The 24,037-nt window shown below is 39.0% G+C and overlaps 1 protein-coding gene across 1 annotated transcript in view; it reads right to left on the bottom strand.

Annotated features, from left to right (window-relative positions):
- Positions 1–24,037, bottom strand: part of FZD6 (frizzled class receptor 6) — a 43,495-nt gene that overhangs the window by 6,682 nt on the left and 12,776 nt on the right. The window contains exon 3 of the mRNA XM_047842791.1: positions 2,016–2,212. Within this exon, the coding sequence (XP_047698747.1) occupies positions 2,016–2,212 (197 nt within the window). The remainder of the gene's footprint in view (positions 1–2,015; positions 2,213–24,037) is intronic.

The following is a 24,037-nucleotide window of genomic DNA, read 5'->3' as shown; positions in this document are numbered from 1 at the left end:
TCTTGGGGAAAGTCACTTTTTTTTAGTGCCTACAGGTAAAGTAGATCAGCCATAGAACTAAGGGGATAGCAGCTAAAACTGGCTGAAACGAGCTCCTTCTGTTTCCAGGACTGACAGGGTAGAGTTCTCTCACATCACTGTTTTCAGTTTGGCTGTTTTTGTTTTTGTTTTTTTAATGTTTGTTTATTTTTGAGAGAGAGACAGAGTGCAAGTGGGGTACAGGCAGAGAGACAGAGGGAGACACAGAATCTGAAGCAGGCTCTAGGCTCTGAGCTGTCAGCACATAGCCTGATGTGGGGCTTGCTTAACCAGCTGAGCCACCCAGGCACCTGGCTTTTTTTTTTTTTTTAATTGAAGTATAGCTGACATACAATATTATGAGTTGCAGATGTATAACCCAGTGATTCGACATTTGTATCCATTGAGAAATGGTCACCACAATAAGTCTAGTTACCATCTGTCACCTTATAAAGTTAACACAATGTTACTATATTCCCCATGCTGTACATTCTATCCCCATGACATGTTTATTTTCTAACTGGACGTTTGTACTCCTTGCCTCCCTTGTTTATGGGCAGACCAGAGTGATACACAGGTATATTTCTATTTTGTGTAACACTTTATCACTCAGTAGAGTATCTACACACCAGTATTAATTGGGAGGATCTATATGGTTTAAAAATGAGTGGGAGTTTTTAACAAGGAAACAATTTATGTATTTTATTTTACTTTACTTTTTAAAAGATTTTAAGTAATCTCTATACCCAACGTGGGGCTTGAATTCACAACCCCAAGATCAAGAGTTGCGCACTCCACTGGCTGAGCCAGTGTTAAACAAGAAAACATTTAAAATACTCTTTAGATAAAAGTAGAAAATAATAATATGTATGCCCATAAAAAGAACACATATATCTACCAGCATTTCAAAACTTATTATGTCAATTTTGCTTTATATCTTTTAAAATAAAACAATATAACATTAGAGATCGGGTGGGACCCCTTTCTGGTCCTATTCTTTCTTCCCAGAAATACTCATCACCACAAGTTCAGTTTTCATTCTCTTTATGAATTAAAAAAAATTTTTTACTATGTTATTTTCTAACCATAATGTTACATAGTATTATTTGGCAGGTTTGAATTTTATATAAATGATATCATGCTGTAAATATCCTACCTTAGCATCCTTTTTTTTACTGAACACTAATTTTTAGATTTATCTGTGTTTACAGATATGGATCAACCATTAATTTTGTCAACTGTATCGTAGTTTAATGTGTACGTATGCCACAGTTTACATTTATTACACATTCTTCTACAATGGACTTTCATTTTTTCCATTTTTTAAAAAATTAGGAATAATGTGGTAATCAATATTCTTGTGTATGATTCCTTGTTTCTGTAAACGTTTCTATAGAAGGGGACCACCTACAGTGTAAGGTATGAACATCCTCAACTTTGTATTATCAAGTGTTCTTAAAAACAATTATGCATCTACTGGAAGTATATGACTTCCACAAAGGTTCTATACTTTATTCTACAGATAAAGAAACAAAAATGTAGACACAGCTGCCTCCCCAGCTTTATAATGCCAAGTCTCATTGTATCCATAGAATATTTCAAATTAATGATCCCCCAATGTCTACAGAATAAGAGACCAAAGTAATTAATGAAGGTCAATGAGTAAAAAGGTCACTGAATTGATAATAAGTTCATTCCCTCCCAGTTTGGGTCAAAGGCACCATTACATGTTCTCATACAACTGTGTACTTCTCTATTGTATCTAGCATGGTTATAATTTTATACTTATTACTGTAATTATTTGATTATCTGTTCCTTCCACCCCAAAGTTCCCACTGTCTGTTTTTGCTCACCATTGTGTCCAAAACACTTATCACCCATTAAGTGTGCAATATACATTTTTGAAATAAATAATGAAAGCCTGTCACAAACATTCTGGAAAACTAACACCAACATTAAAATATCATTGGAAGCTTTCAGTTGAAAACATGACTTACCTGTCACATTCAAGTTCTTCAGGCCATCGGATACCAAAAGTGTCAATTAACTTTTTGCAATCAGAATATACTTTCTCACAAGATTTACGACAAGGCGGAACCACACGAATTTGTTCTGTACAGGTTGGTACAAAAGCTTTGCAAAGGAAAGTTTCAACATTTGGTGAACATTCCAAATTTGCAAGAGGAAGAAAAAGCTATTAAGGAAAACAACAAGATAAGGTTAGAAAACATTTTAAGAGCCAGTGAATGGAATTCATTTACTATTTAAAGTATATACCTTTTCACTTATACTCCAAAAGAATCTTTGCCTCACTCTCAATACAGTACAACTTTTTTCACTTTTATTTATTTAAAGTAATCTTTGTGCCCAATATGGGGTTCCAATTCACGACCCGAGATAAAGAGTGAACCAACTGAACTAGCCAGGCACCCCTCAATATAATCAAATTTTAAGGAGATAATTTCAAGTTAGTCTGTTAGACTTATGAATCCTTCATATACAATGGAATATTACTTTATTCAATTATACATTTTTCAGGAAGACATGCTAAGTCAAAACAAATCAAAAGCATGAGTTGATTGCTACGTGAAATAAACTACAATATTCAATTTATAAGCATATGCTGAATATCTGAACACTGTACTGAGCACTCTAGAAAATGAAGGAATGTTTGGGGCGGAGCATGAAAAAGGCATGAGGATCACTAGAGTGTGCACATGCAGGGCAAGAAGCTCAGTGTGGCTAGAACATAAGGTCAAAACAGTGGCATTAAGTGTAGAGAGTGAGGTTGGAGAGGTACACTGGGCCTGATCCTGGAAAGCACAAATAGCCTGCTAAATTGCCTGGATTTTCAAATCCAGGAATGAAATCGTATCGGAGAGTTTTAAGCAGGGAGTATCTCTAGAGTCTGATAGCTGAGTTGGAATGCTAGTTCCTCACTTACTGGCTGTGTAACTTTGTCAAATTATGTAACTTTTCTGTGTCTTAGTTTCTTCACCTGTAAAATGGCAATAATAATAGTACCTGTCACGTAAGATTGTTATGAGTACTGAGTTAATAAATATAAAGCATTTCGAACAGTGTCTGGCATATAGTGAGCACTCAATAAACATTAGTTACTGTGAAGATTACACTTTATAAGAATGCAGATGGGTTCTGGATAAACCTGCACATTAACCACATTATGTTTGCCTCCTTTCTCTCCTCATGGTTCCTCACTAAAATTATAATGAAGAATAAGAGGTTCTAACCCATTAGTACATGAACAGGAGAGACTACACTAGCAGATCTGACTTTTCCAAAGAATAAAAGCAAAACAAAAAAGAAAGCTCCAACCTTCCAAGACAGAAAGCTATTATAGGAGTGAAAAGTGATTTAATGGGATTCGGGGTGGACTACAAAATAGGAGTGGAGGGATTCAGATGACAATGAGTGGATGTGCCCTGAAGATTCTGAGAGTCTCAGTTCTTTGAAGTAGCAAGTAGCACAAAAGGCCAATATCGTAGGACTGTTTACTAATCAATTTCTCTCCATGCCATCCCAACTCCAACCCCTACCCCAGAAGCCAGATGACTACTGCATTCTACCAGGAGAAATGGAGCTAGAGATGTTCTAACTTGGGGTTTCAGACACAGAGCCGGGCAGGGATATGGCACAAGGTGACAAGAGGGGGACTGAATAACTATCTACAGAAACATGGAGCCGTCATCTTGTTCCTGTTCTGTTCAGGCACATACCCATCATCCCCATTCTTTGAAAAAACTCAACAATTTTGAAGAGCTCTACAAAATAACAAGAAGCCAGTCAACTTTGAGCTCACCCTACTATGAAGCCCACCATTCATGCACACGGACCTTTTTAGTGTCCCACACACGTACAACTGGGCAGCCAAGGATCATCAGGCAATTGAAGAAAGCCTCCCGTATCAAAAACAGACCAAAACAAGCAAGCAGATCATTGAATATTTGGAGGAAAGAGAGATTATGCAGGGAACAAAGGAAAATAAATTACAAAACAAAAACCTAAGTATCTTAACTGAGAAGTTATTGCATCCATTTAAAAAGAATAGCATGCTATGGAAAATTAAAATAAGACAGCTCAAATAAAAAAACCCTACAGAAGGACTAGAAGTTAAGCTGAGGGAAGAGATGGACAATTGGAGAGAAAATCCTCCCAATCAGAGGATCGGTCCAAGTGTCCAACACATTACCACAGGAGTTCTAGAAAGAACAACAGGGAAAGGGGGAGTGTAGATGATAATCAAATGAAGAATATGAGACCATTTCTCAGAACAGAAGGGTACTAGCTCCCAAACTGAAAAAGCTGGCATCACACTGCAATCTCACTACTAAAACATTTCTGGACCAAAACTTCAATTAACTTTCTTTTACAGAGATCTCTCTCACATTCTCCTCTCTTTCAACATCCCAATTCCAAACCTATGCTTCAGTGATTATCCCATCACACAAATTTGTTCTATTATCTCCCACCATAAACACAACACAACAAAACAATATCTTTCCTTGACTCCACATCCCAATCCCCATCCACTCATTATTCCATTTTTCTGTTCTCCTTTATAGAAAAACTCCTCAAAATAGTTGTCTTTACTTTCTCCAATTCTGCTCTTCCCATTCCCTCTTGAGCCCTCTCTCCAACCATCCTCATGCTTCAGTGAAACTGCTTGTCATGGCCACCAATAAACTCCATGTTGTCAAATCCAATAGTCAATTCTGAGTCCTCATCCTACTCAGCTCTCAAGAGAGTTTTACATAGTGGATCCTGCCCTCCTCCTGAGATACTTTTCTCAACTGGCTTCTAGAATACGAATTCTCCTGGATTCCTACCTATTTATTGCTGTTCTTTTTCTGATCTTCCATTTCCCAATTCTAAATACTGAAGTGCTCCAGAGCTCAATCCTCAGACCTCTATCTTATCTATACTCACTCCTCAGGGGAAACTCATCCTGAACCATGGTGTTCATTACCAACTATGCATGAAGGACTGCCACAGTTATCTCCAGAGCCATCTCTCCTGTGAACCCTTGAGTTGATGGCCATCTGCCTCCTGGAGAATTTCACTCAGCTGTCAATCCGCATCTCAAACCCACCATGTCCAAAATATAACTCAACCCTAAACAATCCCTCACCTCAGTCTTCCCTGCCTCAGTAAGGTGGTGCCACCATTCACCAAGTTGCTCTGGCCAAGGATCTAAAGATTCATCCTTTACTCCTCTCTTTCTCTCACCCCATATGCAATCCAGCAGCAAATCCTATTGGTTCTCCCTACAAGATCTATTTCAAATCTGACCATTTCTCACTATTACTAAGTTACTATGTCTAAACCACTGTATCTTGCACCTAAGCTACTGAAATATTTTCCTAATAGTCTCACTACTTAACATTCTTACAAATCTCACAGTTAATTTCCATTCAGATCCACACTCCAACCCATGTGATTTTTTAAAATGTAAGTTTGTCCTTGTTCAAAAGACTCTATCAGAATAAATTCGAGAGTCTTTATCAAGTCCTGTGAGGCCTTAAATTTCACGGGACACTGTGGAGGAAGAGTCTTCTAGGTGAAGAGAAGAGCAAATATAAATTTGTAGCCTGACTCCTGGCTACAGATCCACCTTCCTACCATTCTTTTCCTCATTTCCTACCACTCTTTCTCTTATTCACTCCATTGTCACCAAATTGGCCTTTTGCTTCTCATCATTCCATGTATACTTATGCTTAAGAATCTTTATATTTGCTGTTCCCCTCACATAGAGCACTCTTCCTCCACAAAGTCCCATGACTCGTGTCCTCATTTGATTTTCTGCATAACTGTCACCTCAGAGCACCATTCTCTGCCCACCCTTTGTAAAAAATGATCCTGCCATTCTCTGTTCCATTATTGTTTTGTATTTCCTTATAGTCCTTTTCACTATCTGACATTTCATTAAATATTAGTTTATTTCTTAATTTCTGCCTTCACCACTAGAATGTAAATTTCATGAAGGGAAGGGATTTTGGTCTATTTTTTTTCACGGCTATATCCCTCATGCTTAGAACAGTGTGTATGTGTGTGTGTAATTATTTCTCTATCAATATTTGTTAAATAAACCAATCAGAGCAATGAATGAACAAGGCATGTCAATAAAAAATTTCAGAGCATCAAGATAAAGCAATCATAAAAGCTTCCAGATAGAAAAGAACAGGCCACATAAAAAAGAATTTAATTCTGAGTATCTAATAATTCAGATACTAGGAGACAGTTCAAAAATAATTTTAATATTCTGAAACAATATTATTTAACCTAGAATTCTATACCCAATGGAACATTTAGGTGAGAGTAAAATAATGACCTTTTTGGCCCTCTAAGAAATAAAAAAAATGTTAACTTTCAAGTATCCCCTTTTAGGAAACAACTAGAGGATGTACTATTCCTAAAACCAATGGATGGAATATAAACCAGAAAGGAAAATGACATAGGACTCAAGAATTAGTTGATCCAACATTGGAGAATGGCAAGAGGAAGCCTTAGCATGATAGCTATGATTCTAGTTCAGAAAGCAGTCGGGGCATATTGATGGACAGCCAGCTGAAGGAGGAATGTCTCCAAAGGAATAGGAATGGGGTACTGGAAATGATGGGTTATGTGATATACTGAGCATCTGAAAAAAATTGCTGTTAGATGTCTAAAAGTCTGTTGGGACATCTGAAAAAAATTAGCTACAGGTACATAGAAAACAAAGCAAATGGGGAAAAATGCATTTGCTGCATTAACCAAGAGGGAAGATATTAAAGAAATAGATGCAATCAAAGCATCTGACTCAGTAATGTACAATATTTAATGTTCCTAGTAATGCTAGAACTGATGATTGATTTAACCAAAAATTGTATTATAGAAGGTAGGGAGGATAAGTAAAAATGGTAGAGTAAGAGAAATATATTACCAACTACCATATAGGAAAGAATAAACAGATACTGCCTGAAGTTCTAAAGGGATGAATCAATAAGTACAATAAGTAACAGACGAAGAGGGGCACATGTGCGGCTCAGTCAGTTGAACATCCGACTCTTGATTTCAGCTCAGGTCATGATCTCCCTATTTGTGAGATCAAGCCCCACATCTGTCAGCACAGAGACTGCATGGGATTCTCCCTCTCTCTCTGCCCCTCCCCCACACATTCTCACACATTCTCTCTCAAAATAAATAAACTTTAAAAAATAACAGACTAAGCATATTAGAACATGGCTTGTGTATAAGAAAAGTTCCTGAAAGACCTCAAATTAGCTGTCTTTGGGGAGGAGGATTGTGATGAGGATAGAAAAGAGTGGGCAGGAACCGCAGTTTTTCTGTTAAAAAGCCTTTAACACTGAGGGTTTTCTTCTAGCTTTATTTAGGTATATTGATATATGATAAATTGAACATGTATAAAGTGTGTGCTTTGACAGGTTTTGAAAGCATTATCACAATCAAGGAAATATCCATCACCACAAAAAGTTTCCTCTTGCCTCTTTGTAACCCCTCTCCCCTCTCCTATCTCCCCTCTCACTCCCTACCCCCACACTAAGCCAATAACATCCCCTAGCAACCACTGATAATGCTTTCTGTCATTATAAAGCGGCATTTTCTAGAATTTTATATAAATAGAATCATACAGCATATATTTTTTTTGGTCTGGCTTCTTTCACTTGGCATCATTATTTTGAGATTCATCCATGTTGTTCCGTGTACCAATAGTTCATTCTTTTTAATTGCTAAGTAGTATTCCATTGTGTAGGTACATCATAATTTGTTTATCCATTCATTTGCACGGACAGTTTGAAGTGCCCATGGGACATGTGAGTGTGGATATCTACTAGTAGGCAGTTAAATAAATAGAGCTTGCAGGTAAGAGACTTTAGGTAAAGGATGTAGATTTGAAGTCATCATTATAAAAATGGTAATTGAAATATGTGAATGAAATTACCCAAAGAGAACATGTAGAGTAAGAGAAGATGAAAATTTGGATTTAAGAGAAATGCACTGAACTTATATAATAACATTCTCTTCTCCAAATGCCATTTAAATGGGAAAAAAGGGTTAAGGACAAAACAGAAAATCTATAACTTAACTGTACAAAAAAAGCAGGGAAAGGTCTATCAATGAACTATAGACATTTGGAGACATTTCTGAAAGATAGAAAGGAATGGAGATGAGTATCTGGGAAGATGGTGGAGCAGGAGCACCCTAAGCTCATCTCAGCCCACAGATAATGCTCGTATCAGTGTAAATGACACAGAAAACAACCCAAAGACTGGCACAACAGAACTCCACAATGAAAGGAAGAGAAGAGGCCACACTGAAGAGGGTAGGACAGGCAGAGACATGGTCAGAGCTAACCAAACCCCGGTGGTCCCTGGGAAGGAGGGAGCCATGGGCATGGAGAGGGGAGAGAGACTATCACACAGGGGAACCTACATGGGGAATATGAATCCCCATAACATTTGGCTTTGAAAACTAGAGGTGCTGAATTTCACGAGTTCTCACAACCTGTGGGACTTAAAGTCTGGAATTTAAAAAATCAGCAGGCTGGGTTCTGGAAGAGCCAGCTGAGTCCCCACCCTTAAAAAGACAGCACTACGAATAGTCTGTGGAGATACAACATAGATGCAGCAGCCTGCGGCACACAGGAGGGCTATTTACTGATTTCAAAGTGGGTCCTCAAGGGGTAGAGATCACTGGGAGACTCCCCCAAGAACAAAGGGGCTGGAAAACACCATTTCCCTTTCCTGCCCCCCAGCATAAACACATGGCCCACCTTCAGGAACCAGCCCGATGCCTGATACACACTACCTAACTTGCTTGCACCGCCACCTGTCTGCTTAGGGGATCTGCCTCTTCCAGCCGCACCTGCCTCAGTCCCAGCACTGGAGGTCCCCTCCCCCAGAAGACTGGTGGCACTTTGCCAACACCTATCTCCCAACCCCACACTTTGTAAAGCTTTGATCCGCCGGTGGTGGTGGGCCCCACCAAAGAGCAGAACAAAACCGTGGGCCCTACCCCAGTGGTCACACCAGCTGCACCCTGCGTTGGCAGCAGGTACCCTCTGCCGGCATAAACCCTGTAAACAACGTGGGCCCTGCCCCCTCCAATAGCTCTTTTTTGCAGCCTATTCAAACTGGAGCCACAAACCTGGCAGTGTGTAAGCACCACTCCAAAGTGACTCCTGCCCTTGGGTGAGGGCAAGATAACCAAACACACCAGGCAGAAAGTCCCAAGAGTGGGCTGGAGGCAGACAGTTGGTCTGACTGCAGTCCCCACCAACCAATAAAAGCTTCTCTGGGGACAACACAGGGAAAGCATCCTTCAGTTTGGTGCTACTGCATCTTGGACAAACACCTGGTCTGACTAAACTCAAGCTCACGGTGGCCCCAGACTGGCCCACTAACAACACAGGGACCAAACACTGCCCACAACAGGCAAAGAGAGCCACCGCAGAAGACTGGACTAAAGGCAAAAGTGCCCAACATACAACAGCAGGGTGCACACAACACACCTAGAAGATACCCCGAAGCACCAGATTCCGGTGAATGGGGGACACTGCACTGCAGGGCACCATAGGACCTCTTCTTCATAAGGCCGTTACTTTCAAGACCAGAAGAGGTAGCTGACTTTCCTAACACACAGAAATAGACACAGAAAGTTAGACAGAATGAAGAGAGAGGAATATGTACCAAATAAAAGAAGAGAACAAAACCACAGCAAGAGACCTAGATGTGACAGAGATGAGTAATATGTCTGCTAGAGAATTTAAAGTAATGATCATAAAGACACTCACTGGATTTGAGTAAAGAGTGGAGAACATCAGTGAGACTCTTAACAAAGAGGTAAAAAAAAAAAAAGAACCAAAGATGAAGAACACAGTAAATAAAATTAAAAATACACTAGATGGGGACGCCTGGGTGGTGCAGTCGGTTAAGCGTCCGACTTCAGCCAGGTCACGATCTCGTGGTCCGTGAGTTCGAGCCCCGCGACAGGCTCTGGGCTGATGGCTCGGAGCCTGGAGCCTGTTTCTGATTCTGTGTCTCCCTCTCTCTCTGCCCCTCCCCTGTTCATGCTCTGTCTCTCTCTGTCCCCAAAATAAATAAACGTTGAAAAAAAAAATTAAAAAAAAAATACACTAGATGGAATAAATAGCAGGCTAGAGGAAGCAGAAAAATGAATTAGCAACGTGTTGGACAGATTAATGAAAGGTAACCAAGCTGAGCAGGTGAGAGGAAAAAAAATCATACAAAATGATAACACATTTAGGGAACTCAGCAACTTCATCAAGCATATTAACATTCTCATTATAGGGATCCCAGAAAAGAAGAGAAAAAAAGGGGGCAGAAAATTTATTTGAAGAAATAACAGCTGAAAACTTCCCTAATCTGGGCGAAAAAAACAGATATCCAGATCCAGGAAGCACAGAGATTTCACAATGAAGCTACTCTAGGAGCTCCACACCAAAACACATAGTAATTAAAATGGCAAAAAGTAGTGGTAAAGAGAAAATTTTAAAAGCATCAAGAGAAAAGAACACAGTTACATACAAGGGGAAACCCCATAAGGCTATCAGCAGACTTTTCAGTGGAAACTTTGCAGGGCAGAAGACAGTGACATGATATATTCAAAGTACTGAAAGAAAAAAAAAAATCTGTAACCAAGAATAATCTATCCAGCAAGTCTATCATTCAGAATAGAAGGAGAGATAGTTTCCCAGACAACAAAAGTGAAGGGAGTTCATGACCACTACACAATAAGAAATAGTAAAGGGGACTCTGTGAGTGGAAAAGAAAGGCCATATGTAAGAGTAAGAAAAGTAAGGGGCACCTGGGTGGCTCAGTCAGGTGAGTGTCCAACTTTGGCTCAGGTCATGATCTCACAGTCTGTGAGTTCAAGCCCTGCGTTGGGCTCTGTGCTGACAGCTCAGAGCGTGGAGCCTGCTTCATATTCTCTGTCTCCACCCCCCCCTTCCCCTGCTCGCTCACTTGCTCTCTCAAAAATAAATAAAAACATTAAAAAAAATTTCTTAAGTAGGAAGCACGAAAGCAGTAAAATTATGTATATCTGTAAAAATCAGTCAAATCACAAACTGAAAGAATGTAAAGTATGACACCATATACCTAAAACACAGTTGGGAAGAGTTGTAAAGAATGGGTTCAAACTTAAGTGACCAGCAATTTAATATAAACTGATATCTCCAGGTGTTATATACATACCTAATGGTAACCATAAGTCAAAAACCAGTTACAGATATACAAAAAATAAAGAAAAGGAATCCAAGTATATTTCTAAAGAAAGCCAGCAAACATGACAGAAGAGAGCAAGAAAGGAAAGGAACTGAGAAGAACTATAAAAACAACCACAAGTAACAAAATAGCAATAAAAACGTATCTATCAATAATTACTTTGAATATAAATGGACTAAACACTCCAATTAAAAGACACAGAGTAGGGGCACCTGGGTGGCTCAGTCGGTTAAGCATCTGACTTCGGCTCAGGTCATGATCTCACAGTCCATGAGTTTAAGCCCTGCATCAGGCTCCATGCTGACAGCTCAGAGCCTGGAGCCTGCTTCAGATTCTGTGTCTCCTTCTCTCTCTGCCCCTCCCCTGCTCATGCTGTCTCTGTCTCTGTCTCTCTCTCTCTCTCTCTCTCTCTCAAAAATAAATAGACATTAAAAAAATTAAAAAGAAACAGAGTAATGGTATGGATAAAAAAACCAAGACTCATCTATATGCTGCCTATAAGAGACTCGTTTCTGACCTAAAGACACAGGCAGATTGAAAGTGAAGGAATGGAAAAGCATTGACCATGCAAATGGATGTGAAAAGAAAGCTGGGGTATAACAACACTTATATTGGACAAAATAGACTTTAAAACAAAGACTGTTACAAGAGACAAAGAAGGACACTTTATCATCATAAGGGGGACAATCCAACAAGAAGATGTAATAACTGTTAAGTATTTATGCACCCAATATGGAAGCATTCAAATACATAAAACAGTTAATAACAAACACAAAGGAACTAATTGATAGCAATACAATAATGGTAGGGAACTTTAACATCCCACTTGTATCAATGGACAGATCACCCAAACAGAAAAATCAATAAGGACAGTGGTTTTGAATGACACACGGTTTCAGATGGACTTACCAGATATATTCAGAACATTCCTTCCTAAAATAAGCAGAATACACATTCTTTTCAAGTGCACATGGAACATTCTCCAGAATAGATCATATATTAGGCATCAAAACAAATTTCAACAAATTCAAAAAGATCAAAGTCATAAGATGTGTCTTTTCTGACCACAATGCTATGAACTAGAAATCAACCACAAGAGAAACTCTGGAGAGGACACACACACACTGATGTTAAATAATATGCTACTAAACAATGAATGGGTCAACCGAGAAATCAAAGAAGAAATAAAAAATTACATGGACAGAAGTGAAAATGAAAACACAATGGCCCAAAATCTTTGAGATGCCGCAAAAGAGGTTCTGGTGGTGGTGGCGGTAGGGGGGTGGGGGTGGGGATTAGTTTATAGTAATACAGGCCTACATCAAAAGCAAGAAAAATCTCAAATAAACAACTTAACCTTACATCTAAAGGAGCTAGAAAAAGAAGAACAAAACCCAAAAGCAGAAGGAAGAAAATAATAAAGATTAAAGCAGAAATAGATAAATTTAAAAAACCAACAGAATAGACTGATGGAATCAGGAGCTAGTTCTTTGAAAAGATCAACAAAACTCTAGCCAGACTCATAAAAAGACAGAGAGGGAGGACTCAAATAACCAAATCAGAAATGGGAGGAGAAATAACAACCAACACCACAGAAATACAAAGAACTGTAAGAAAATATTATGAAAAATTATATGCCAACAACCTGGACAACCTAGAAGAAATGGACCAATTCCCAGAAACATATAACCTCCCAAAACTGAATCGGGAAGAAATAGAAAATTTGAAAAAAAAAAAAAAAAGAAAAAAGAGAAAAAGAAAATTTGAACAGACTAAGTACCAGCAATAAAACTGAATCAGTAATCAAAAAACTCCTAACAAACCAAAGTCCAGGACCAGACAGCTTCACAGGTAAATTCTACCAAACATTTAAAGAAGAGTTAATACCTATTTTTTCCCAAACTTTTCTAAAAAACAGAAAGGAAGGAAAACCTTCAAATTCATTCTATGAGGCCAGAATTACCCTGATGCCAAAACTAGATAAAGACACCACAAAAAAAAAAAAAAAAAGAGTTCATTTCTGTTGAACATAAATGCAAAAGTCCTCAACAAAATATTAGAAAACCACATTCAACAATACATTAAAAAGATCATTTATCATGATGCTGGGATTTATTCATGGGATGCAAAGGTGGTTCAACATTTGCAGATCAATCAACATGATATATCACATCAATAAGATAAAGGATAAAAACTACATGATCATTTTAATAGATGCAGAAAAAGCACTTGACAAAGTACAACATCCATTCATGATAAAAACCCTCAACAAAGTAGGGTTAGAGGGAACATACCTCAACACAATAAAGGCCTTATATTAAAAACTCAAAGCTAACATCATATTCAAGGAGGAAAAACTGAGCACTTTTCCTCTAAGGTTAGGAATAAGACAAGGATGTCCACTCTCACCACTTCCATTCAACATAGAACTGCAAGTCCTAGCCACAGTAATCAGACAATACAAGGAAATAAAAGGCATTCAAATTGGTAAGGAAGAAGTAAAATTTTCACTATTTGCAGATGACATGATATTATATATAGAAAATCCTAAAGACTCCACTAAGAAACTACTAGAACTGATAAATGAATTCAGTAAGGTTGTAGGATACAAAATCAATGTACAGAAACCTGTTGTATTTCTATACACTATTAATGAAACAGCAGAAAGAGAAATCAAGAAAACAATTCCATTTACAATTTCACCAAAAATAATAAATACATAGGAATAAACTTCACCAAAGAGGTCAAAGAACTGTACTCTGAAAACTGTAAAACACTGATGAAAGACACCGAAGATGACACAACAAAACGACATTCCATGTTCATGGATTGGAAGAATAAATATTGTTAAAATATCTATACTACCTAAAGCAATCTACACATTTAATGCAATCTCTATCAAAATACCAACAGCATGTTTCACAGAACTAAAATAAACAATCCTAAAATTTGTATGGAACCACAGAAGACCCTGGAGAGCTAAAGCAATCTTGAAAAAAAACAAACAAAAACTAGAGGTATCACAATTCCAGACTTCAAGTTATATTACAAAAGTATAGTAATCAAAATAGTATGGTACTGCCACAAAAACCGACACATAAGTCAATGGAACAGAACAGAAAGCCCAGAAAAAAACCCCATAATTATATAGTCAATTGATCTTTGACAAAGGAGGCAAGAATATAAAATGGGGAAAAAGTCTCTTCAACAAATGGGTGTCGGGAAAACTGGACGGCTACATGCAAAAGAATAAAACTTGACCATTTTCTTACACCAAACATAAAAATAAACTCAAGTGGAGAGACACAGAAGCAGAAGCAGTGGGAAGATGGCGGCATAGGAAGACGCTGAGCTCACTGCGTCCTGCGGATCACTTAGATTCCACTCACACCTGCCTAAATAACCCAGAAAATCGCGAGACTAGCAGAATGGATTCTCTGGAGCCAAGCGTAGACAAGAGGTCCACGGAAGAGGGTAGGAAGGGCGGAGAGGAGGTGCGTGCTACACGGACTGGCAGGAGGGAGCCGGGGCGGAGGGGCGGCCCGCCGGCAAAGCAGAGCCCCCGAGTCTGGCTTGCAAAAGCAGAGGGGCCAGATGGAGTGTGTTCGGACAGCAAGCGGGACTTAAAATCAGGAAGGTTATAAGTTAACAGCTCTACTCAGAGAGCCAGGAGGGAGAGTTGTTGAGCCCCGGACAACAGAGCGCAGGTTGGCGGTGAACAAGGCGCTCACCAGCGCCATCTCCCTGGCCCATCCCCCAGCCAAAATCCCAAAGGGAACCAGTTCCTGCCAGGAACCTTGCTTGCACCTCGAAAACACCCAAAAACCAACGCTGTGCTTCTGCAGATCCATCCCTCCGGCAGGTCTGACTCCCTCCTGGTGCCACAGGGCCCCTCCCAAAGCGGACCTCCTAAGGAAAAGCGAGCTGAGCCTGCCCCTCCCGCCCCTGTGCACCATGCCGATCCACCCCAGCTAATACACCAGATCCCCAGCACCACAAGCCTAGCAGTGTACGAGTAGGGGCCACAGACGGGCCACACCACTCCACAGTGAATCCCGCTCCTAGGAGAGGGGAAGAGAAGGCACACACCAGTCTGACTGTGGCCCCAGCGGTGGGCTGGGGGCAGATATCAGTCTGACTGCAGCCCCGCCCACCAACACAAGTTATTCAAGACAGCACAGGGGAAGTGCCCTGCAGTTCCGCACCAATCCAGGGACTATCCAAAATGACGAAACGGAAGAATTCCCCTCAAAAACACCTCCAAGAAATAACGACAGCTAAAGAACTGATCAAAAACGATTTAAATATAACAGAAAGTGAATTTAGAATAATAGTCATAAAATTAATCACTGGGCTTGAAAACAGTACAAAGGACAGCAGAGAATCTATTGCTACAGAGAACAAGGGACTAAGGAACAGCCAGGAGGAGCTAAAAAATGCTATTAATGAGCTGCAAAATAAAATGGAGACAACCACGGCTCAGATTGAAGAGGCAGAGGAGAGAATAGGTGAACTAGAGGATAAAATTATGGAAAAAGAAGAAGCTGAGAAAAAGACAAAAAAAATCCAGGAGTATGAGGGGAAAATTAGAGAACCAAGTGATGCACTAAAGAGAAATAATCTACGCATAATTGGTATTCCAGAGGAGGAATAGAGAGGGAAAGGTGCTGAAGGTGTACTTGAAGAAATAATAGCTGAGAACTTCCTTGATCTGGGGAAGGAAAAAGGCATTGAAATCCAAGAGGCACAGAGAACTCCCTTCAGACATAACTTGAATCAATCTTCTGCACGACATATCATAGTGAAACTGGCAAAATACAAGGATAAAGAGAAAATTCTGAAAGCAGCAAGGGATAAACGTGCTCTAACATATAAAGGGAGACTTATAAGACTTGTGACTGATCTCTCTACTTAAACTTGGCAGGCCAGAAAGGAATAGCAGGAGATCTTCAATGTGATGAACAGAAAAAATATGCAGCCGAGAATCCTTTATCCAGCAAGTCTGTCATTTAGAATAGAGAGATAAAGGTCTTCCCAAACAAACAAAAACTGAAGGAATTCGTCACCACTAAACCAGCCCTACAAGAGATCCTAAGGGGGATCCTGTGAGACAAAGTACCAGAGACATCGCTACAAGCATGAAGCCTACGGACATCACAATGACTCTAAACCCATATATTTCTATAATAACACTGAATGTAAATGGACTAAATGCACCAACCAAAAGACATAGGGTATCAGAGTGGATAAAAAAACAAGACCCATCTATTTGCTGTCTACAAGAGACTCATTTTAGACCTGAGGACACCTTCAGATTGAAAGTGAGGGCATGGAGAACTATTTATCATGCCACTGGAAGTCAAAAGAAAGCTGGAGTAGCCATGCTTATATCAGACAAACTAGACTTTAAATTAAAGGCTGTAACAAGAGATGAAGAAGGGCATTATATAATAATCACAGGGTCTATCCATCAGGAAGAGCTAACAATTATAAATGTCTATGCGCCGAATACGGGAGCCCCCAAATATATAAAACAATTACTCACAAACATAAGCAACCTTATCGATAAGAATGTGGTAATGCAGGGGACTTCAACACTCCACTTACAGCAAGGGATAGGTCATCTAGACACACGGTCAATAAAGACACAAGGGCCCTGAATGATACATTGGATCAGATGGACTTGACAGATATATTTAGGACTCTGCGTCCCAAAGCAACAGAATATACTTTCTTCTCAAGTGCACATGGAACATTCTCCAAGATAGATTACATACTGGGTCACAAAACAGCCCTTCATAAGTATACAAGAATTGAGATTATACCATGCATACTTTCAGACCACAATGCTATGAAGCTTGAAATCAACCACAGGAAAAAGTCTGGAAAACCTCCAAAAGCATGGAGGTTAAAGAACACCCTACTAAAGAATGAGTGGGTCAACCAGGCAATTAAAGAAATTAAAAAATATATGGAAACAAACGACAATGAAAATACAACAATCCAAATGCTGTGGGATGCAGCGAAGGCAGTCCTGAGAGGAAAATACATTGCAATCCAGGCCTATCTCAAGAAACAAGAAAAATCCCAAATACAAAATCTAACAGCACACCTAAAGGAAATAGAAGCAGAACAGCAAAGACAGCATAAACCCAGCAGAAGAAGAGAAATAATAAAGATCAGAGCAGAAATAAACAATATAGAATCTAAAAAACTGTAGAGCAGATCAATGAAACCAAGAGTTGGTTTTTTGAAAAAATAAACAAAATTGATAAACCTCTAGCCAGGCTTCTCAAAAAGAAAAGGGAGATGACCCAAATAGATAAAATCATGAATGAAAATGGAATTGTTAACCCCTCAGAGATACAAGCAATTATCAGGATATACTATGAAAAATTATATGCCAACAAACTGGACAACATGGAAGAAGTAGACAAATTCCTAAACACCCACATGCTTCCAAAACTCAATCAGGAGGAAATAGAAAGCTTGAACAGACCCATAACCAGTGAAGAAATTGAATCAGTCATCAAAAATCTCCCAACAAATAAGAGTCCAGGACCAGATGGCTTCCCAGGGGAGTTCTACCAGACGTTTAAAGCAGAGATAATACCTATCCTTCTCAAGCTATTCCAAGAAATAGAAAGGGAAGGAAAACTTCCAGACTCATTCTATGAAGCCAGTATTACTTTGATTCCCAAACCAGACAGAGACCCAGTAAAAAAAGAGAACTACAGGCCAATAACCCTGATGAATATGGATGTAAAAATTATCAATAAGATACTAGCAAATCGAATTCAACAGCTTATAAAAAGAATTATTCACCATGATCAAGTGGGATTCATTACTGGGATGAAAGGCTGGTTCAACATTCACAAATCAATCAACGTGATACATCACATTAATAAAAGAAAAGAACCATATGATCCTGTCAATCGATGCAGAAAAAGCATTTGACAAAATTCAGCATCCGTTCTTAATAAAAACCCTCGAGAAAGTCGGGGTAGAAGGAATATACTTAAACATCATAAAACCCATTTATGAAAAGCCCACAGCTAACATCATCCTCAATGGGGAAAAACTGAGAGCTTTCCCCCTGAGATCAGGAACACGACAGGGATGTCCACTCTCACCACTGTTGTTTAACATAGTGTTGGAAGTGCTAGCACCAGCAATCAGACAACAAAAGGAAATCAAAGGCATCAAAATGGGCAAAGATGAAGTCCAGCTTTCACTTTTTGCAGATGACATGATATTTTACAGGGAAAATCCGATAGACTCCACCAAAAGTCTGCTAGAACTAATACATGAATTTAGCAAAGTCGCAGGATACAAAATCAATGTACAGAAATCAGTTGCATTCTTATACACTAATAATGAAGCAACTGAAAGACAAACAAAGAAACTGATCCCATTCACAATTGCACCAAGAAGCATCAAATATCTAGGAATAAATCTAACCAAAGATGTAAAAGATCTGTACGCTGAAAACTATAGAAAGCTTATGAAGTAAATTGAAGAAGATAAAAAGAAATGGAAAAACCTTCCGTGCTCATGGATTGGAAGAATAAATACTGTCAAAATGTCAATACTACCCAAAGCTATCTACACATTCAATGCAATCCCAATCAAAATTGCACCAGCATTCTTCTCGAAACTAGAACAAGCAATCCTAAAGTTCATATGGAACCACAAAAGGCCCCGAATAGCCAAAGTAATTTTGAAGAAGACGACCAAAGCAGGAGGCATCACAATCGCAGACTTTAGCCTCTACTACAAAGCTGTCATCATCAAGACAGCATGGTATTGGCACAAAAACAGACACGGAGACCAATGGAATAGAATAGAAACCCCAGAACTAGACCCACAAACGTATGGCCAACTCATCTTTGACAAAGCAGGAAAGAACATCCAATGGAAAAAAGACAGTCCCTTTAACAAATGGTGCTGGGAGAACTGGACAGCAACATGCAGAAGATTGAAACTAGACCACTTTCTCACACCATTCACAAAAATAAACTCAAAATGGATAAAGGACCTGAATGTGAGATGGGAAACCATCAAAACACTAGAGGAGAAAGCAGGAAAAGACCTCTCTGACCTCAGCCGTAGCAATTTCTTACTTGACACATCCCCAAAGGCAAGGGAATTAAAAGCAAAAATGAACTATTGGGACCTCATGAAGATAAAAAGCTTCTGCACAGCAAAGGAAACAACCAACAAAACTAAAAGGCAACCAACGGAATGGGAAAAGATATTTGCAAATGACATATTGGACAACGGGCTGGTATCCAAAATCTATAAAGAGCTCACCAAACTCCACACCCAAAAAACAAATAACCCAGTGAAGAAATGGGCAGAAAACATGAAGAGACACTTCTCTAAAGAAGACATCCGGATGGCCAACAGGCACATGAAAAGATGCTCAACGTCGCTCCTTATCAGGGAAATACAAATCAAAACCACACTCAGCTATCACCTCACGCCAGTCAGAGTGGCCAAAATGAACAAATCAGGAGACTATAGATGCTGGAGAGGATGTGGAGACACGGGAACCCTCTTGCACTGTTGGTGGGAATGCAAACTGGTGCAGCCACTCTGGAAAACAGTGTGGAGGTTCCTCAAAAAATTAAAAATAGACCTACCTTATGACCCAGCAATAGCACTGCTAGGAATTTACCCAAGGGATACAGGAGTACTGATGCATAGGGACACTTGTACCCCAATGTTTTTAGCAGCACTCTCAACAATAGCCAAATTATGGAAAGAGCCTAAATGTCCATCAAGTGATGAATGGATAAAGAAATTGTGGTTTATATACACAATGGAGTACTATGTGGCAATGAGAAAGAATGAAATATGGCCCTTTGTAGCAATGTGGATGGAACTGGAGAGTGTGATGCTAAGTGAAATAAGCCATACAGAGAAAGACAGATATCATATGTTTTCACTCTTATGTGGATCCTGAGAAACTTAACAGAAACCCATGGGGGACGGGAAGGAAAAAAAAAGAAAAAAAAGAGGTTAGAGTGGGAGAGAGAGCCAAAGCATAAGAGACTCTTAAAAACAGAAAAAACTGAGGGTTGATGGAGGGGGTGCGGAGGGAGGGGAGGGTAGGTGATGGGCACTGAAGAGGGATCTTTTGGGATGAGCACTGGGTGTTGTATGGAGACTAATTTGACAATAAATTTCATATAATAATAAATAAATAAATAAACAAACAAACAAACAAACTCAAGTGGATTAAAGACCTAAATGTGAGACCTGAAACCATAAAAATCCTATAAGAGAGCACAAGCAGTAATTTCTCTGACATCAGCCATAACAACATCTTTCTAGCTATATCTCCTAAGGTAAAAGAAATAAAAACAAAAATAAACTATTGGGAGTACGTCAAAATAAAAAATGAGGCACCTGGGTGGCTCAGTCAGTTAAGCATCTGACTTCGGCTCAGGTCATGATCTCACTGTTCATGAGTTTGAGCCCCGCGTTGGGCTCTCTGCCGCCAGCAGGAGCCTGCTTCAAATCCTCTGTCACCCCCTCTCTCTCTGCACCTCCCCCACTTGTGCTCTCTTTCTCTATCAAAAATAAACATTAAAAAAATATATGTTCCTATAAAGAAAGAAAGAAAGAAAGAAAGAAAGAAAGAAAGAAAGCAAGCAAGCAAGCAAGCAAGCAAGCTTCTACACAGCAAAGGAAACTATCAAAACTAAAAGACAACTTACTGAATTGGAGTGTATATTTGCAAATGATATATCTAATAAAGGATTAGTATCAAAAATATATAAAAGAACCAATATAACTCAACACCAAAAAAAACCAAATAATCCAAGTGAAAAATGGGCAGAAGACATGAACAGACATTCCTCCAAAGAAGACATACAGATGGCCAACAGACACATGAAAAGTTGCTCAACATCATTCATCATCAGGGAAATACAAATCAAAACCATAATGATATCTGTTAGAATGGCTAAAATAAAAAAAAATTCCAGGGAAAACAACTGTTGGTGAAGATGTGGGGAAAGGGGAACCCTTTTGCACTGTTGGTGGGAATGCAAGCTGGTACAGCCACTATGGAAGACAGTATGGAAAAAAAATAAATAACAGAACTACCCTATGATCCAGAAATGCCCCAGTAGGTATTTACCCAAGGAATACAAAAACACTAATTTGAAAGGATATATGTACCCCTTTGTTTACTACAGCAATATTTACAATAGCCAAATTATGGAAGGAGCCTGAGTGTCCATCAGTAGATGGACGGATAACAAAGATGTGGTATGTATGTATGTATGTATGTATGTATGTATGTATGTATGTATGTGTGGTGGAATATTATTCAGCCATAAAAATAAATGAAATCTTGCTATTTACAACACTGTGGATGGCTCTAGAGAGTATAATGCTAAATGAAATAAGCCAGTCATAAACCACAAATATGGTTTCACTCATATATGGTATTTAAGAAACAAAACAAAGGAACAAAGGAAAAAAGAAGAGACAAACCAAAAAAACACATTCTTAACTACAGAGAACAGCAGATAGTTACTAGAGGGAGGTCAGTTGGGGGGATGGGTGAAACAGGTGATGGGGATTCAGGAGTATACTTATTTTGATAAGCACAGAGTAATATACTGAATTGCTGAATCGCTATATTGTACACAGGAATATGGCACTGTATGATAACTACACTGGAATTAAAATTAACCAAATAATATAAAAATGTGACATGATACTGAGCAACTGAGGGAATGTAAGAAATGAAAAAAAATTAGGACAATGAGGACTTCTACTTTCTGGCAGTGTGACCAACTAAATATCTCCTGCCACAAAACATTCAGATTCTGGATAAAATGCAACAAATACAGTTTACAATATATTGCTGAGCACTGTATACACCTAATAAAATAGCACAAGATATGTAAAGTGAAAAGCAACAAAACTATAAGGATAAATGGAGAATTCCATGATCTTAATGAGAAATTTCAATGCATATTTCTCAGTAAGTGAAAGGACATACAAAAAAATTAATAAATAAATATGAGATGTGATTACAACACTACAATTAACACGTCTGATTTAAAGGGCACATATAGAACCCACACCCAACAATTAGGGAACAAGAGCTTTAAAGGACGTTGGACCAGTGGAGAATCCACCCTGTCCTGATGGGGCAAAGTGACTGAGCAAAGACAGGGCCACCACAGGTGGTGTTCCACATCTCCCTTGTATGAATGATGCTGAGATTGACCCTTTGCTGCCTAAGAGGAAGTTGTTAGAGAACAGCAGAGGACTTTTCTCAAGTTTCTGTATCCCAAGAGGGAGAATGCCCAGACTGTGTTGAGTATCCATTCTGGGACAGAGTTGGAAGAAGAAGCATGGGCAACTGGTAACACTTACTTCCTTATTTATTCCCAAATTGCCTGGTTCCTAAAATTTTTGAGTGTCTGTTAATCAGACCCTATACTGGAAAGAATTAAAATATACTATGTTTAATTCTCCTAACTCAGGAGTCATGCTGCAACAGCCAGGATAAATTGATGGTCAGCACGTAAGAACTATTTATCATCCAGTTTAAGGGCAGGCAGAATAAAAGTGACACATGTACTTCTGCTGTATTAAAATAATTTCCTCACAGGGCAAGTCATTTCCTTACAAGTCGCATCCTTTGTTTAATTCTTCTAGAATGTCAACACTGATTAATCCAATAATACTAGTTTGTGTGCATGCAATGTGCAGAGAATAAATCAGACGCTGAAAACTCAAATACCTGCAGGGGCTAGGCAGGTAAATTCGGAGGGGCAGAAGATAGCAGGAGTAGTTGGTAGCAGCTGCCATTCAACTCTAACAGACTGTTATTTGAAAATGGGGACACAGAATTGTCAGATATATCAATTTTTCATAAGAGAGCCAGAATCTAGATTTTTATGTTAAAATCTCCAAATTTTAAATTTTGTCACTTTAATATAAATATTTAAAATACCATACAGGACAAAATAAGACACTTTGGGTCGGATCCAGCTTGGACCACTTTCAAGTTGTTGCAAACTAATAGACATAAAGAATTTAAACTTGGAAGGGACTTTAGTGGACTTTTAAGTCTATTATTTTCAAAAAGTGTGTGTGTGTGCATGTGTATTTTGCCAAGTAAGATTTTCTTTAAGAGATTACAAAGAAGCCCAATATATTAAATAAATAAAAGCGCAGCTGCTCTGGCTGAAAAGGAAGCCCTCCCTCTGAGATACCTCTCACTGCTCCCCTTCCCTGCCAGTGACCTCAAAGCACTTCCAGAGATCACAGTCTGAAAACCAGTAACTTGATCCAGACCCTCAGATTATAAGTGAGAAAACAGAATCCAAATGCTTATTGAAGTTGTTGTTGAAATCCCCAAATCTAGCCTGAATTAGAATTTAAGTGCCCATATTCTTATCTAATGCTACTTTTACCAATTCTATAGGTACTGATAGTAAATTAGAATTTTGATTTATTCAGCACTTGCCATTAACTGGGCACTGTGCTTTTCCTACCCCAATTCTTTTTACAACAATCCTATGAGAGAGATGTTCTTATCTCTACCTTGCAGATGATGAAACAGCCTCTAAGAACAACTTTCATCAAGTGTCCTAAGTAGCAACCAGGATGTGAGCCTGGGCCCGTAAGACTCGAGAATGCATCCTCTTCGAACTCTGACACTCCACTACTACCCAGCTCTAACTGAAAACTACCCTTCACAAGATGGGCAAGAAGACCAA

Source organism: Prionailurus viverrinus, chromosome F2, assembly GCF_022837055.1.
Source record: "Prionailurus viverrinus isolate Anna chromosome F2, UM_Priviv_1.0, whole genome shotgun sequence".
NCBI lineage: Eukaryota > Metazoa > Chordata > Mammalia > Carnivora > Felidae > Prionailurus > Prionailurus viverrinus.
Note: the sequence above shows the minus strand (reverse complement) of the source record. Positions and strands in the feature narration are given on the sequence as shown.